The 18,753-nt window shown below is 41.6% G+C and overlaps 1 protein-coding gene across 16 annotated transcripts in view; it reads right to left on the bottom strand.

The window, feature by feature from the left end:
• The window catches only part of Psi (P-element somatic inhibitor), a 487,743-nt gene that overhangs the window by 194,666 nt on the left and 274,324 nt on the right, over positions 1–18,753 (bottom strand). For 15 of the 16 annotated variants that reach the window (XM_071678312.1, XM_071678322.1, XM_071678305.1 and 12 more), the window contains 4 exons: positions 15,762–15,893; positions 15,400–15,557; positions 14,993–15,092; positions 14,558–14,710 (listed from right to left, as the gene is read on the bottom strand). In XM_071678312.1, coding sequence (XP_071534413.1) covers positions 14,558–14,710; positions 14,993–15,092; positions 15,400–15,557; positions 15,762–15,893 — 543 coding nt within the window. The remainder of the gene's footprint in view (positions 1–14,557; positions 14,711–14,992; positions 15,093–15,399; positions 15,558–15,761; positions 15,894–18,753) is intronic. The other variant, XM_071678371.1, reaches the window with a different exon arrangement.

Raw genomic sequence — 18,753 nt, 5'->3', positions numbered from 1 at the left:
ATCTGGCAGCGGATGGAACCATGGAAGCGGAAGTGGATCATAGGGTGGGGGAGGGGGCGAAAATTCTGGGGGCCTTGAAGAATGTGTGGAAGTCGAGAACATTATCTCGGAAAGCAAAAATGGGTATGTTTGAAGGAATAGTGGTTCCAACAATGTTGTATGGTTGCGAGGCGTGGGCTATGGATAGAGTTGTGCGCAGGAATGGAAAAAGGTGAGAACAATGGAAGCAAGGGGAGTGGGGGAGGAATGGGATGTATTTAGGGAATCAGTGATGGATTTGCGCAAAAGATGCTTGTGGCATGAGAAGAGTGGGAGGTGGGTTGATTAGAAAGGGTAGTGAGTGCTGGGATGAAGAAGTAAGAGTATTAGTGAAAGAGAAGAGAGAGGCATTTGGACGATTTTTGCAGGGAAAAAATGCAATTGAGTGGGAGATGTATAAAAGAAAGAGACAGGAGGTCAAGAGAAAGGGTGCAAGAGGTGAAAAAAAAAGGGCAAATGAGAGTTGGGGTGAGAGAGTATCATTAAATTTTAGGGAGAATAAAAAGATGTTCTGGAAGGAGGTAAATAAAGTGCGTAAGACAAGGGAGCAAATGGGAACTTCAGTGAAGGGCGCAAATGGGGAGGTGATAACAAGTAGTGGTGATGTGAGAAGGAGATGGAGTGAGTATTTTGAAGGTTTGTTGAATGTGTTTGATGATAGAGTGGCAGATATAGGGTGTTTTGGTCGAGGTGGTGTGCAAAGTGAGAGGGTTAGGGAAAATGATTTGGTAAACAGAGAGGAGGTAGTGAAAGCTTTGCGGAAGATGAAAGCCGGCAAGGCAGCAGGTTTGGATGGTATTGCAGTGGAATTTATTAAAAAAGGGGGTGACTGTATTGTTGACTGGTTGGTAAGGTTATTTAATGTATGTATCACTCATGGTGAGGTGCCTGAGGATTGGCGGAATGCGTGCATAGTGCCATTGTACAAAGGCAAAGGGGATATGAGTGAGTGCTCAAATTACAGAGGTATAAGTTTGTTGAGTATTCCTGGTAAATTATATGGGAGGGTATTGATTGAGAGGGTGAAGGCATGTACAGAGCATCAGATTGGGGAAGAGCAGTGTGGTTTCAGAAGTGGTAGAGGATGTGTGGATCAGGTGTTTGCTTTGAAGAATGTATGTGAGAAATACTTAGAAAAGCAAATGGATTTGTATGTAGCATTTATGGATCTGGAGAAGGCATATGATAGAGTTGATAGAGATGCTCTGTGGAAGGTATTAAGAATATATGGTGTGGGAGGAAAGTTGTTAGAAGCAGTGAAAAGTTTTTATCGAGGATGTAAGGCATGTGTACGTGTAGGAAGAGAGGAAAGTGATTGGTTCTCAGTGAATGTAGGTTTGTGGCAGGGGTGTGTGATGTCTCCATGGTTGTTTAATTTGTTTATGGATGGGGTTGTCAGGGAGGTAAATGCAAGAGTTTTGGAAAGAGGGGCAAGTATGAAGTCTGTTGGGGATGAGAGAGCTTGGGAAGTGAGTCAGTTGTTGTTCGCTGATGATACAGCGCTGGTGGCTGATTCATGTGAGAAACTGCAGAAGCTGGTGACTGAGTTTGGTAAAGTGTGTGGAAGAAGAAAGTTAAGAGTAAATGTGAATAAGAGCAAGGTTATTAGGTACAGTAGGGTTGAGGGTCAAGTCAATTGGGAGGTGAGTTTGAATGGAGAAAAACTGGAGGAAGTGAAGTGTTTTAGATATCTGGGAGTGGATCTGGCAGCGGATGGAACCATGGAAGCGGAAGTGGATCATAGGGTGGGGGAGGGGGCGAAAATTCTGGGGGCCTTGAAGAATGTGTGGAAGTCGAGAACATTATCTCGGAAAGCAAAAATGGGTATGTTTGAAGGAATAGTGGTTCCAACAATGTTGTATGGTTGCGAGGCTGTGGGCTATGGATAGAGTTGTGCGCAGGAGGATGGATGTGCTGGAAATGAGATGTTTGAGGACAATGTGTGGTGTGAGGTGGTTTGATCGATGTGAGTAACGTAAGGGTAAGAGAGATGTGTGGAATAAAAAGAGCATGGTTGAGAGAGCAGAAGAGGGTGTTTTGAAGTGGTTTGGGCACATGGAGAGGATGAGTGAGGAAAGATTGACCAAGAGGATATATTGTGTCGGAGATGGAGGGAGCAAGGAGAAGAGGGAGACCAAATTGGAGGTGGAAAGATGGAGTGAAAAGGATTTTGTGTGATCGGGGCCTGAACATGCAGGAGGGTGAAAGGAGGGCAAGGAATAGAGTGAATTGGAGCGATGTGGTATACCGGGGTTGACATGCTGTCAGTGGATTGAATCAAGGCATGTGAAGGCGTCTGGGGTAAACCATGGAAAGCTGTGTAGGTATGTATATTTGCGTGTGTGGACCTATGTATATACATGTGTATGGGGGGTTGGGCATTTCTTTCGTCTGTTTCCTTGCGCTACCTCGCAACCGCGGGAGACAGCAACAAATATAAAAAAAAAAAAAAAAAATGTATATATACATGTGTTTGATGACAGAGTGGCAGATATAGGGTGTTTTGGTCGAGGTGGTGTGCAAAGTGAGAGGGTTAGGGAAAATGATTTGGTAAACAGAGAAGAGGTAGTAAAAGCTTTGCGGAAGATGAAAGCCGGCAAGGCAGCAGGTTTGGATGGTATTGCAGTGGAATTTATTAAAAAAGGGGGTGACTGTATTATTGACTGGTTGGTAAGGTTATTCAATGTATGTATGACTCATGGTGAGGTGCCTGAGGATTGGTGGAATGCGTGCATAGTGCCATTGTACAAAGGCAAAGGGGATAAGAGTGAGTGCTCAAATTACAGAGGTATAAGTTTGTTGAGTATTCCTGGTAAATTATATGGGAGGGTATTGATTGAGAGGGTGAAGGCATGTACAGAGCATCAGATTGGGGAAGAGCAGTGTGGTTTCAGAGAGGATGTGTGGATCAGGTGTTTGCTTTGAAGAATGTATGTGAGAAATACTTAGAAAAGCAAATGGATTTGTATGTAGCATTTATGGATCTGGAGAAGGAATATGATAGAGTGGATAGAGATGCTCTGTGGAAGGTATTAAGAATATATGGTGTGGAAGGCAAGTTGTTAGAAGCAGTGAAAAGTTTTTATCAAGGATGTAAGGCATGTGTACGTGTAGGAAGATAGGAAAGTGATTGGTTCTCGGTGAATGTAGGTTTGCGGCAGGGGTGTGTGATGTTTAATTTGTTTATGGATGGGGTTGTTAGGGAGGTGAATGCAAGAGTTTTGGAAAGAGGGGCAAGTGTGAAGTCTGTTGTGGATCAGAGAGCTTGGCAAGTGAGTCAGTTGTTGTTCGCTGATGATACAGCGCTGGTGGCTGATTCATGTGAGAAACTGCAGAAGCTGGTGACTGAGTTTGGTAAAGTGTGTCAAAGAAGAAAGTTAAGAATAAATGTGAATAAGAGCAAGGTTATTAGGTACAGTAGGGTTGAGGGTCAAGTCAATTGGGAGGTAAGTTTGAATGGAGAAAAACTGGAGGAAGTAAAGTGTTTTAGATATCTGGGAGTGGATCTGGCAGTGGATGGAACCATGGAAGCGGAAGTGGATCATAGGGTGGGGGAGGGGGCGAAAATCCTGGGAGCCTTGAAGAATGTGTAGAAGTCGAGAACATTATCTCGGAAAGCAAAAATGGGTATGTTTGAAGGAATAGTGGTTCCAACAATGTTGTATGGTTGCGAGGCGTGGGCTATGGATAGAGTCATGCGCAGGAGGATGGATGTGCTGGAAATGAGAGGTTTGAGGACAATGTGTGGTGTGAGGTGGTTTGATCGAGTAAGTAACGTAAGGGTAAGAGAGATGTGTGGAAATAAAAAGAGCGTGGTTGAGAGAGCAGAAGAGGGTGTTTTGAAATGGTTTGGGCACATGGAGAGAATGAGTGAGGAAAGATTGACCAAGAGGATATATGTGTCGGAGGTGGAGGGAATGAGGAGAAGTGGGAGACCAAATTGGAGGTGGAAAGATGGAGTGAGAAAGATTTTGTGTGATCGGGGCCTGAACATGCAGGAGGGTGAAAGGAGGGCAAGGAATAGAGTGAATTGGATCGATGTGGTATACCGGGGTTGACGTGCTGTCAGTGGATTGAATCAGGGCATGTGAAGCGTCTGGGGTAAACCATGGAAAGCTGTGTAGGTATGTATATTTGCGTGTGTGGACGTATGTATATACATGTGTATGGGGGGGGGTTGGGCCACTTCTTTCGTCTGTTTCCTTGCGCTACCTCGCAAACGCAGGAGACAGCGACAAAGTATAAAAAAAAAAGAAAAAAAAAATATATATATATATATATATATATATATATATATATATATATATATATATATATATATATATATATATATATATATATATATATATATATATATATATATATATATATATATACAGCGACAAAGTATAATAAAAAAAAACAAAAAAATATATATATATATATATATAATTTTATTTTTTTTTTTTGCCGGTCTCCCGCGTTTGCGAGGTAGCGCAAGGAAACAGACGAAAGAAATGGCCCAACCCACCCCCATACACATGTATATACATACGTCCACACACGCAAATATACATACCTACACAGCTTTCCATGGTTTACCCCAGACGCTTCACATGCCTTAATTCAATCCACTGACAGCACGTCAACCCCGGTATACCACATCGCTCCACTTCACTCTATTCCTTGCCCTCCTTTCACCCTCCTGCATGTTCAGGCCCCGATCACACAAAATCTTTTTCACTCCATCTTTCCACCTCCAATTTGGTCTCCCTCTTCTCCTCGTTCCCTCCACCTCCGACACATATATCCTCTTGGTCAATCTTTCCTCACTCATTCTCTCCATGTGACCAAACCATTTCAAAACACCCTCTTCTGCTCTCTCAACCACGCTCTTTTTATTTCCACACATCTCTCTTACCCTTACGTTACTTACTCGATCAAACCACCTCACACCACACATTGTCCTCAAACATCTCATTTCCAGCACATCCATCCTCCTGCGCACAACTCTATCCATAGTCCACGCCTCGCAACCATACAACATTGTTGGAACCACTATTCCTTCAAACATACCCATTTTTGCTTTCCGAGATAATGTTCTCGACTTCCACACATTCTTCTAGGCTCCCAGAATTTTCGCCCCCTCACCCACCCTATGATCCACTTCCGCTTCCATGTTTCCATCCGCTGCCAGATCCACTCACAGATATCTAAAACACTTCACTTCCTCCAGTTTTTCTCCATTCAAACTCACCTCCCAATTGACTTGACCCTCAACCCTACTGTACCTAATAACCTTGCTCTTATTCACATTTACTCTTAACTTTCTTCTTTCACACACTTTACCAAACTCAGTCACCAGCTTCTGCAGTTTCTCACATGAATCAGCCACCAGCGCTGTATCATCAGCGAACAACAACTGACTCACTTCCCAAGCTCTCTCATCCCCAACAGACTTCATCCTTGCCCCTCTTTCCAAAACTCTTGCATTCACCTCCCTAACAACCCCATCCATATACATATACATATTGAAAACGATCACAATTTTGTGCGTGATCAAGATATTCCTATGAGTCCATGGGGGAAAAATGAAACACGAAAAGCTCCCAAGTGCACTTTCGTATAATAATCACATCATCAGGGGAGACACAAGAGAGAAATATAGCAGTCAGTTGATATAGATCGAAGAGACGAAGCTAGGACGCCATGTGGTAAACATGTGATTGTCCAAAACATACAATCAGCGTTCATAAACTTATCATTTTACAAATCTTATCAACAATAAAGTTATCTAATCTGTATAGACCATCACTAATATTACGATAATTCTTTGTGTATTTAATAACAGAAGATTCAATGATATTTCTCTTGGTAATGGAGTTAGAGTCAATAACTGAGATGGCGTTACTCCAGTCAATACAATGATCATAGTTTTTAACGTGATTAAACAAGGCATTTGGTTCTTGTCCCGTTCTTATACTATAATTATGTTGCTTAAGTCTAACAGAAAGATCCTTACCAGTTTGACCAACATAAAATTTATCACAGTTTCCACAAGGCACTTTATAGATGCATCCAAGAGAATTTTCTGGTGAAGTCCTGATTAAGATATTCTTTAAAGTATTATTGTTGCTAAAGGCAACATTTACATTAAAGGATTTAAGCAACATGGGAAGCAAAGTGAAATTATTATTAAAAGGGAGAACTAAAAGATTCTTGGTGTCAATGGGAGGTTTGGGCTCAACTTTATAAAATGATTTCTTTGCTAACTTAACGGATTTATCAATGAAAGATCTAGGGTACTTTAACTTAAATCCAATAGAATATATCTTCTCAAACTCATCATCAATAAACTCTGGACTGCATATACGTAATGCTCTTAGGAACATAGATTGAATTGATGATAATTTAAATCTTGTCATGTTGACATGAGTAATAATGGATATATGAGCATACATTGGTGGGTTTTCTATATATGTTAAACTTAAACTTGTTTCCTTGTCTATGGATCATCCAATCTAAAAATGGTAACATACCATTATTTTCATTTTTTACAGTAAATTTGATGGAAGGTACTAAATTGTTAAGTAAGGGGAAAAATATTTGTAAATTTTCATTGGTTGGCCACACACGAAGAACATCATCTACATACCTAAACCAAATTGCATTAGAAGGTAATATATCCTTTAGTAATTTTGTTTCAAAAAATTCCATATAAAGATTACTTAGTACAGGTGAAACAGGGTTACCCATTGCCATACCAAATTTTTGAGCATAATAATCTCCATTAAATTGAAATACACACTCTTTTATACACAATTTTATCAGTTCAATGAAATTAGACTTTGAAACAGGTAAATGTATAAACAGGTAAATGTATAAAAGACTGTATTTCAATTTATGAGAGGGTAAGAGAGATGTGTGGTAATAAAAAGTGAGGTTGAGAGAGCAGAAGAGGAAGTATTGAAATGGTTTGGTCACATGGAGAGAATGAGTGAGGAAAGATTGACAAAGAGGATATATGTGTCAGAGGTGGAGGGAGTGAGGAGAAGTGGGAGACCAAATTGTTGGTGGAAGGATAGAGCAAAAAAGATTTTGAACGATCGGGGCCTGAAACATACAGGAGGGTGAAAGGCGTGCAAGGAATAGAGTGAACTGGAGCGATGTGGTATACCAGGGTTGACGTTCTGTCAATGGATCTGGAGAAGGCATATGATAGAGTTGATAGAGATGCTCTGTGAAAGGTATTAAGAATATATGGTGTGGGAGGCAAATTGTTAGAAGCAGTGAAAAGTTTTTATCAAGGATGTAAGGCATGTGTACGTGTAAGAGGAGAGGAAAGTGATTGGTTCTCAGTGAATGTAGGTTTGCGGCTGAGGTGTGTGATGTCTCCATGGTTGTTTAATTTGTTTATGGATGGGGTTGTTAGGGAGGTGAATGCAAGAGTTCTGGAAAGAGTCTGTTGTAGATGAAAGAGCTTGGGAAGCGAGTCAATTGTTGTTTGCTGATGATACAGCGCTGGTGGCTGATTCATGTGAGAAAATGCAGAAGCTGGTGACTGAGTTTGGTAAAGTGTGTGAAAGAAGAAAGTTGACAGTAAATGTGAATAAGAGCAAGGTTATTAGGTACAGTAGGGTTGAAGGTCAAGTCAATTGTGAGGTAAGTTTGAATGGAGAAAAACTGGAGGAAGTGAAGTGTTTTAGATATCTGGGAGTGGATATGGCAACGGATGGAACCATGGAAGCGGAAGTGAATCATAGGGTGGGGGAGGGGGCGAAAATTCTGGGAGCCTTGAAGAATGTGTGGACATCGAGAACATTATCTCGAAGAGCAAAAACGGGTATGTTTGAAGGAATAATTTTTCCAACAATGTTGTAAGGCTGCGAGGCATGGGCTATGGATAGAGTTGCGGGCAGGAGGGTGGATGTGCTGGAAATGAGATGTTTGAGGACAATATATGGTGTGAGGTGGTTTGATCGAGTAAGTAATAATAGGGTAAGAGAGATGTTGGTAATAAAAAGAGTGTGGTTGAGAGAGCAGAAGAGGGTGTTTTGAAATGGTTTGGTCACATGGAGAGAATGAGTGAGGAAAGATTGACAAAGAGGATATATGTGTCAGAGGTGGAGGGAATGAGGAGAAGTGGGAGACCAAATTGGAGGTGGAAAGATGGAGTGAAAAAGATTTTGAGTGATCGGGGCCTGAACATACAGGAGGGTGAAAGGCGTGCAAGGAATAGAGTGAATTGGAACAATGTGGTTACCGGGGCCAACATGCTGTCAATGGATTGAACCAGGGAATGTGAAGTGTCTGGGGTAAACCATGGAAAGTTCTGTGGGGCCTGGATGTGGAAAGGGAGCTGTGGTTTTGGTGCATTATTACATGATAGCTAGAGACTGAGTGTGAACAAATGGGGCCTTTGTTTTCTTTTCCTAGCACTACCTCGAACACATGAGGGGGGGAGGGGGTTGTTATTACGTGTATGGCGAGGTGGCGATGGGAATGAATAAAGGCAGACAGTATGAATTATGTACATGTGTATATATGTATATGTCTGTGTGTGTATATATATGTATACGTTGAGATGTATAGGTATGTATATTTGCATATGAGGACATGTATGTGTATACATGTGTATGTGGGTGGGTTGGGCCATTCTTTTGTCTGTTTCCTTGCTCTACCTCGCTAACGCAGGAGACAGCAACAAAGCAAAATAAATAAATAAATATATAAATAATAATAATAATAATGATAATAATAATAATATGGTGAGTATGTATGGAAAGCAAGAACATTATCTCGGAGATCAAAAATGGGTATGTTTAAGGGAATAGTGGTTCCAACAATGTTATATGGTTTCAAGAGTGGATGTGTTGGAAATGAAATGTTTGAGGACAATATATGGTGTGAGGTGGTTTGATCAAGTAAGCAATGAAAGGGTAAGAGAGATGAGTGGTAACAAAAAGAGTGTAGTTGAGAGAGCAGAAGAGGGTGTGTTGAAATGGTGTGGTCACATAGAGAGAATGAGTGAGGAAAGATTGACAAAGAGGATATATGTGTCAGAGGTTGAGGGAACAAGGAGAAGTGGGAGACCAAATTGGAGGGGGAAGGATGGAGTGAAAAAGATTTTGAGCGATCAGGGCCTGAACATACAGGAGGGTGAAAGGCATGCAAGGAATAGTGTGAATTGGAACAATGTGGTTGACGTGCTGTCAATGGATTGAACCAGGGCATGTGAAACATCTGGGGCAAACCAACCATGCAAAGTTTTGTAGGGCCTGGATGTGGAAAGCAAGCTGTGGTTTCAGTGCATTACATGACAGCTAGAGACTGAGTGTGGATGTATGTGGCCTTTTCTGTCTTTTCCTAGGTACAGTAGGGTTGAGGGTCAAGTCAATTGGGAGGTGAGTTTGAATGGAGAAAAACTGGAGGAAGTGAAGTGTTTTAGATATCTGGGAGTGGATCTGGCAGCGGATGGAACCATGGAAGCGGAAGTGGATCATAGGGTGGGGGAGGGGGCGAAAATTCTGGGGGCCTTGAAGAATGTGTGGAAGTCGAGAACATTATCTCGGAAAGCAAAAATGGGTATGTTTGAAGGAATAGTGGTTCCAACAATGTTGTATGGTTGCGAGGCGTGGGCTATGGATAGAGTTGTGCGCAGGAGGATGGATGTGCTGGAAATGAGATGTTTGAGGACAATGTGTGGTGTGAGGTGGTTTGATCCTGTGAGTTACGTAAGGGTAAGAGAGATGTGTGGAAATAAAAAGAGCGTGGTTGAGAGAGCAGAAGAGGGTGTTTTGAAGTGGTTTGGGCACATGGAGAGAATGAGTGAGGAAAGATTGACCAAGAGGATATATGTGTCGGAGGTGGAGGGAACGAGGAGAAGAGGGAGACCAAATTGGAGGTGGAAAGATGGAGTGAAAAAGATTTTGTGCGATCGGGGCCTGAACATGCAGGAGGGTGAAAGGAGGGCAAGGAATAGAGTGAATTGGAGCGATGTGGTATACCGGGGTTGACGTGCTGTCAGTGGATTGAATCAAGGCATGTGAAGCGTCTGGGGTAAACCATGGAAAGCTGTGTAGGTATGTATATTTGCGTGTGTGGACATATGTATATACATGTGTATGGGGGGGGGGGCATTTCTTTCATCTGTTTCCTTGCGCTACCTCGCAAACGCGGGAGACAGCGACAAAGTATAATAAAATAATAATAAATAATAATAATACAGAATGGAAAAAGGTGAGAACAATGGAAGCAAGGGGAGTGGGGGAGGAATGGGATGTATTTAGGGAATCAGTGATGGATTGCGCAAAAGATGCTTGTGGCATGAGAAGAGTGGGAGGTGGGTTGATTAGAAAGGGTAGTGAGTGCTGGGATGAAGAAGTAAGAGTATTAGTGAAAGAGAAGAGAGAGGCATTTGGACGATTTTTGCAGGGAAAAAATGCAATTGAGTGGGAGATGTATAAAAGAAAGAGACAGGAGGTCAAGAGAAAGGTGCAAGAGGTGAAAAAAAAAGGGCAAATGAGAGTTGGGGTGAGAGAGTATCATTAAATTTTAGGGAGAATAAAAAGATGTTCTGGAAGGAGGTAAATAAAGTGCGTAAGACAAGGGAGCAAATGGGAACTTCAGTGAAGGGCGCAAATGGGGAGGTGATAACAAGTAGTGGTGATGTGAGAAGGAGATGGAGTGAGTATTTTGAAGGTTTGTTGAATGTGTTTGATGATAGAGTGGCAGATATAGGGTGTTTTGGTCGAGGTGGTGTGCAAAGTGAGAGGGTTAGGGAAAATGATTTGGTAAACAGAGAGGAGGTAGTGAAAGCTTTGCGGAAGATGAAAGCCGGCAAGGCAGCAGGTTTGGATGGTATTGCAGTGGAATTTATTAAAAAAGGGGGTGACTGTATTGTTGACTGGTTGGTAAGGTTATTTAATGTATGTATCACTCATGGTGAGGTGCCTGAGGATTGGCGGAATGCGTGCATAGTGCCATTGTACAAAGGCAAAGGGGATATGAGTGAGTGCTCAAATTACAGAGGTATAAGTTTGTTGAGTATTCCTGGTAAATTATATGGGAGGGTATTGATTGAGAGGGTGAAGGCATGTACAGAGCATCAGATTGGGGAAGAGCAGTGTGGTTTCAGAAGTGGTAGAGGATGTGTGGATCAGGTGTTTGCTTTGAAGAATGTATGTGAGAAATACTTAGAAAAGCAAATGGATTTGTATGTAGCATTTATGGATCTGGAGAAGGCATATGATAGAGTTGATAGAGATGCTCTGTGGAAGGTATTAAGAATATATGGTGTGGGAGGAAAGTTGTTAGAAGCAGTGAAAAGTTTTTATCGAGGATGTAAGGCATGTGTACGTGTAGGAAGAGAGGAAAGTGATTGGTTCTCAGTGAATGTAGGTTTGTGGCAGGGGTGTGTGATGTCTCCATGGTTGTTTAATTTGTTTATGGATGGGGTTGTCAGGGAGGTAAATGCAAGAGTTTTGGAAAGAGGGGCAAGTATGAAGTCTGTTGGGGATGAGAGAGCTTGGGAAGTGAGTCAGTTGTTGTTCGCTGATGATACAGAGCTGGTGGCTGATTCATGTGAGAAACTGCAGAAGCTGGTGACTGAGTTTGGTAAAGTGTGTGGAAGAAGAAAGTTAAGAGTAAATGTGAATAAGAGCAAGGTTATTAGGTACAGTAGGGCTGAGGGTCAAGTCAATTGGGAGGTGAGTTTGAATGGAGAAAAACTGGAGGAAGTGAAGTGTTTTAGATATCTGGGAGTGGATCTGGCAGCGGATGGAAACATGGAAGCGGAAGTGGATCATAGGGTGGGGGAGGGGGCGAAAATTCTGGGGGCCTTGAAGAATGTGTGGAAGTCGAGAACATTATCTCGGAAAGCAAAAATGGGTATGTTTGAAGGAATAGTGGTTCCAACAATGTTGTATGGTTGCGAGGTGTGGGCTATGGATAGAGTTGTGCGCAGGAGGATGGATGCGCTGGAAATGAGATGTTTGAGGACAATGTGTGGTGTGAGGTGGTTTGATCGAGTGAGTAACGTAAGGGTAAGAGAGATGTGTGGAAATAAAAAGAGCGTGGTTGAGAGAGCAGAAGAGGGTGTTTTGAAGTGGTTTGGGCACATGGTGAGGATGAGTGAGGAAAGATTGACCAAGAGGATATATGTGTCGGAGGTGGAGGGAGCAAGGAGAAGAGGGAGACCAAATTGGAGGTGGAAAGATGGAGTGAAAAAGATTTTGTGTGATCGGGGCCTGAACATGCAGGAGGGTGAAAGGAGGGCAAGGAATAGAGTGAATTGGAGCGATGTGGTATACCGGGGTTGACGTGCTGTCAGTGGATTGAATCAAGGCATGTGAAGCGTCTGGGGTAAACCATGGAAAGCTGTGTAGGTATGTATATTTGCGTGTGTGGACGTATGTATATACATGTATATGGGGGGCGGGGGGTTTGGGCCATTTCTTTCGTCTGTTTCCTTGCGCTACCTCGCAAACGCGGGAGACAGCGACAAAGTATAAAAAAAAAAAAAAAATAATAATAATAATAATAATAATAATAATAATAATAATAATAATAATAATAATCCCTGGGGATAGGGGATTAAGAATACTTCCCACGTATTCCCTGCGTGTCATAGAAGGCGACTAAAAGGGGAGGGAGCGGGGGGGCTGGAAATCCTCCCCTCTCGTTTTTTTTTTTTTTTTAATTTTCCAAAAGAAGGAACAGAGGGGGGCCAGGTGAGGATATTCCAAAAAAGGCCCAGTCCTCTGTTCTTAACGCTACCTCGCTAACGCGGGAAATGGCAAATAGTTTAAAAGAAAGAAAAAAAATAATAATAATAATAATAATAATAATAATAATAATATTAATAATAATAATTATCCCTGGGGATAGGGGAGAAAGAATACTTCTCACGTATTCCCTGCATGTCGTAGAAGGCGACTAAAAGGGAAGGGAGCAGGGGGCTGGAAATCCCCCCCTCTTGTTTTTTAATTTTCCAAAGGAAGGAATGGAGAAGGGGGCCAGTTGAGGATGTCCCCTCTGGGGCTCAGTCCTCTGTTCTTAACGCTACCTCGCTAACGCAGGAAATGGCGAATAGTATGAAAAAAAATAATAATAATAATAATAAAGTATGGTTAAGAGAGCTAAAGAGGGCGTGTTGAAATGGTTTGGACAAAAGTCTACATCAAGGCTTGGCCTTGAATGAAATAAAGAGAGGATTACGATTGGGAATAAGAAGAGGCAAGATAAAGTATTCATGAACTTTGGAGGTGTAAAACCTGTCTTTCTTCAAATGTGCCAGGTCATAGTCATTGGCAAAGACATGAGAAGGGAGGGATTTCCAAAGCTATTATTCAAAACGGCCAACCCTTGAGCTGCTAACGGCCACACAATAATCATGATACACAGCAGCATGCCAAGCATTGATTTGTCTACCTTGTGGAGGGGGAACATAAACAGCCAGCTCTCAGGATCAAAAACCAAAGTAATATCAAGAGAAGTGGGAAAGTGAACCAACATTATGGCAAAAGACAAGATGGTCAAATTTTGAAGGTAGCCTGGGAGAGTTTATATGTTGGACTGCGTTCTACTCAACTATGTCAAATAAGGATGCAGAGCCAGAACCATCCCAGATTTGAGAGATGTAATCCATACAAGGAGAAATTAATCCTTTGTATAAATAGAGCAACTATGAAGAAGAAAAGAGATTTCAAAGGCTAAACAGGACTCCCAGGTTCTTAAGAGGCAGACTTGGCTATTTCCATAATGTGGGGTTCTCAAAAAAGTGTGGATGTTACAGTCATATCAAATATGTTCACTGAGTCGAGAAGTGGAATTAAAGAACTGTCAAAGGAGAGACAAGAGCTGTGAGGATTTTTTGATAGAAAGATGGGTAGAAACTGGTTCTTCGAGGCATCAAACTTAAGTAGATTTCATCTACCCAGATGTAGACTGAGTGTAAGGAGGAGGGAATTGGGAGAAGAGGCAGACCAAATTGGAAATAGAAAGATGGAATAAAAAAAATGTTGAGTGATTGGTGCCTGAACTTACAGGAAGGTGAAAGTTGTGCGTGAATTGGAAGGATGTGATTGCTGTGCTGTTAATGGACTGAACCAGGGTTGTAAAACTTCAGGAAAAGCCATGGAATGGTCTGCAAGACCTGATTCTGGACAGTCAGCTGTGATTTCAGTGCAATGCATTAGGCTATTAGAGAATGGATGCGAGCAAATGCAGCCCTTCTTCACCTGTTATCAATGCTACATAGCTAATACAGAAAATGGGAATCAAGTATGAGGGGGTAAAAAATTCATTACCGACCTGACAGTCTCTTGTGTAAAATTACTAAATCCTCTCAGAGTATTAGGCAAATTCTAAAGAAAAGAGTCAAAATATTGTCAGATGAATGTTTACTAAACCCTTGATTACAACAATCTAATCCAAGTGAAATATTTTCACGAGACAATCTAATCCTATCCTTTTTCCAGACATCATCTCATACTTTAAGGCTTGAAGGTTAGTTCAGAGAACCAATTATGTCACCTACCAGCTTGTGGGCCTGAAGGAGGTTGGCTGGCATTAGGTTGTGGCTGACTCGTTGGTGGGCCACTATTCTGGGCATTCTGATTTTGTTGTCCACTGTAGTAATGGGAATAGTATGCTGCCCAAGCTGCAGCATTTGCATCAGCAGCTTGTTTTGCTGCAAGGAGCCAACAGTAGTTCAAAACTTCCGCTTAGAAAATGAGCTTCATAATGACAGTATAGAAACCAACACTATTACCACTGCAAAGCAGGACATGTGGGACAAGCAATTTCTTCTCTCGAAAACTTGAATTTCACAAACAAAATAACCTGAAGCAGTAAAGTGTAATCCCACCCAGAAGATCACTAGAAAAAGAAAAAGCCACAGTAAAAGTTTTGTGGGCCATAAGGTTATCAATTTTATGACAAAACTAATAAAAATCATGAAAGCAATACTCACTAGGATCATTAGGATGTCCTTGATTCCACTGTTGGTATGCATTACCCCATCCCTGCGGTGCAAGACTACTAGTTCCATTTTGACCTGGACCAGCCCCACCCTGCCAAGGAGTTGTAATTATTCAAAAAAATAAAAATAAAGGAAAAAATAGGCCAAATAATTTGTCCCAGTGTTGTGTCATAGGTGAAAAGATATTCTGCTACATCCTGATCTATTAAATAAATCAGTGAATCCATCAAAGCTAATCAACGGAAATAGATTTCAGCTCTTATGCAATACCAGAAAGATATGGATGGTTATCTAACATTTAAACTACAATACATAATGTATTGAGTACAGAGTTTTGAGTTACTGGGCAATGTTAATTTCCCATCTCACTAAATTGTAAAGCAATTTCACATGCTTACCATGCCTGCTTTCTCTGCAATCAACTTTTTAGCATTTTCTATCTGATCAGGATTACCACGGAGAATAAAAGTTTTTTCATTAGGATTGCTAGGGGGTCTTCGATCAAGCTCACAGTGGGCGCCTGTTTGTTGATTAATAGTTCGGATGGTTTCACCACCTGTCACAAGAAAATCTCAATTGTTGCAATGTATATTACAATTTATTTTATATTATTAGACTAATGGTCGTCTTTTTCAATGAACAAATATACCTTCCACACTGACAGTCTTATAACAATTATCAAACACTTTTCAAATGATATGATCATCCTTAACAATTCCATTCTGCACTAATAAAGACCTTGATCAAATGAAGCACATACCTTTACCAATTACAAGCCCACATTTATTTGCAGGTACATTGAAGTAGGCCTCTACTTTATCATTTTGTCCACCACGACCTCCACCACCAGCATTGCCACCCATTGGTCCTCCCATAGGTCCACCTCGACCCACTGAAACAAAAATATACTATAACTTTAATCAAACTCTTACTATCAAAGTTTTCATCATAAAATCAAGACAATTTACCTAAGCAGTGGGCCATGAAAATTCCTGGTATAGCCTACAGCCAACCAACTTTCAGATAATCAAAAGTTACAGATGAATTATACGCTACTTTATGAGGTAAACAGGATTGAGAGGGAATATCCGCAACAAAAGATTAAACTCGCTACAGAAATCAAGGAGACTCCTTGCAGAAAATGACTGGGCTTCTAAGAGGGGGAAGAATTCTGTGAAGAACTGAATATCTCTTCTGGTCTGATGGACAACAATCCCCCATTAAAATCAGAGGAAGAAATCCAAAGAATATGAGAGAAAAAAGATAGTATATATTAACACACATACTAACATACACACACACACACACACACACACACACACACACAGAGGGAATGAGGAGAAGTGGGAGACCAAATTAGAGTGGAAGGATGGAGTGAAAAAGATTTTTGAGCAATTGGAACCTGAACATACAGGAGGGTGAAAGACGTGCAAGGAATAGAGTGAATTGGAACGATGTGATATAATGGGCTCGACGTGCTGTCAGTGGATTGAACCAAGGCATGTGAAGCATCTTGGGTAAATCATGGAAAGCTGTGTGGGGCTTGGATATGGAAAGGGAGTTGTGGTTTCAGTGCATCACACACAACAGCTAGAGACAGTGTGAATGAATGTGGCCTTTGTTGTCTTTTCCTAGCGCTACCTCGCACACACGTGGGGGGGGGTGCCATTTCATGTGTGGTGGGAAGGCAATGGAAATGGATGAAGGCAGCAAGTATGAATATGTACATGTGTATGTATGTATATGTCTGTGGATGTAAATGTATGTATACGTTGAAATGTATAGGCATGTATACGTTGAGATTTATAGGTATGTATATGTGCACATGTGGACGTTTATATACATGTGTATGTGGGTGGGTTCGGCCATTCTTTCGTCTGTTTCCTTACACTACATCGCAAACACAGGAGACAGCAACAAAGTATAATTAAATATATGTCATATTTTTTCTCTTATACTTTGTCGCTGTCTCCCGCGTTAGCGAGGTAACGCAAGGAAACAGACGAAAGAATGGCCTAACCCACCCATATACACATGTATATACAAGCCCACACACGCACATATACATACCAATACATTTCAAATGTATACATATATATACATACAGAGACAAATACATACATACACATGCATGTACATATTCATACTTGCTGCCTTCATCTATTCCCGTCGCCATCTCGCCATACATGAAATGGCAACCCCCTCCCACCGCACGCGCATGGTAGCACTAGGAAAAAAGACAAAAAAGGCCACATTCGTTCACACTCAGTCTCTAGCTGTCATGCGTAATGCAATGAAACCACAGCCTCTTTTCCACATCCAGGCCCCACAAAACTTTTCATGGTTTACCCCAGACACTGCACATGCCCTGTTTTAATCCATTGACAGCACGTCCACCCCGGTATATCACATCGTTCCAATTCACGCTATTCCTTGCACACCTTTCACCCTCCTGTATGTTCAGGCCCCGATCACTCAAAATCTTTTTCACTCCATCCTTACACCACCAATTTGGTCTCCCACTTCTCATAGTTCCCTCCACCTCTGACACATATATCCTCTTGGTCAATCTTTCCTCACTCATTCTCTCCATGTGACCAAACCATTTCAATACACCCTCTTCTGCTCTCTCAACCACACCCTTTTCATTACCACACATCTACCTTACCCTTTCATTACTTACTCGATCAAACCACCTCACACCACATATTGTCCTAAAACATCTCATTTCCAACACATCCACCCTCCTCCACACAACTCTATCTATAGCCAATGCCTCGCAACCATATAACTTTGTTGGAACAACTATTCCTTCATACACATTCTTCAACGCTCCCAGAACCTTCGCACCCTCCCCTATCCTGTGACTCACTCCTGCTTCCATGGTTCCATCTGCTGTTAAATCCACTCCCAAATATCTAAAACACTTTACTTCCTCCTGTTTTTCTCCATTCAAACTTACGTCCCAGTTGACTTGTCCCTCAACCCGACTGTACCTAATAACCTTGCTCATATTCACATTTACTCAGCTTTCTTCTTTCACACACTTCACCAAACTCAGTCACCAACTTCTGCAGATTCTCACCCAAATCAGCCAACAGCGCTTTATCATCAGAGAACAACAACTGACTCACTTCCCAAGTCCTCTCATCCACAACAGACTACATACTTTCCCCTCTCTCCAAAACTATTCCATTCACCTCCCTAACAACCTCATCCATAAACAAATTAAACAACCATGGAGACATCACACACCCCTGCCGCAAACCGACATTCACTGGGAACCAATCACTTTCCTCTCTTCCTAATCGTCCGTACACATCCCTTACATCCTCGATAAAAACTTCTTGCTGCTTCTAACAACTTACCTCCCAAACCATATATTCTTAATACCTTCCACAGAGCATCTCTATTAATTCTGTCGTATGCCTTCTCCAGATACATAAATGCTACACACAAATCCATTTGCTTTTCTAAGTATTTCTCACATACATTCTTCAAAGCAAACATCTAATCCACACATCCTCTATCACTTCTGAAACCACACTGCTCTTCCCCAATCTGATGCTCTGTACATGCCTTCACCCTCTCAATCAATACCCTCCCATATAATTTACCAGGAATACTCAACAAACTTATACCTCTGTACTTTGAACACTCACCTTTATCCCATTCGCCTTTACACAATGGCACTATGCATGCATTCCACCAATCCTCAGGTACTTCACCATGAGCCATACATACACTGAATA

The sequence above is a fragment of the Panulirus ornatus genome, chromosome 2 (assembly GCF_036320965.1).
Source record: "Panulirus ornatus isolate Po-2019 chromosome 2, ASM3632096v1, whole genome shotgun sequence".
Classification (NCBI taxonomy): domain Eukaryota; kingdom Metazoa; phylum Arthropoda; class Malacostraca; order Decapoda; family Palinuridae; genus Panulirus; species Panulirus ornatus.
Note: the sequence above shows the minus strand (reverse complement) of the source record. Positions and strands in the feature narration are given on the sequence as shown.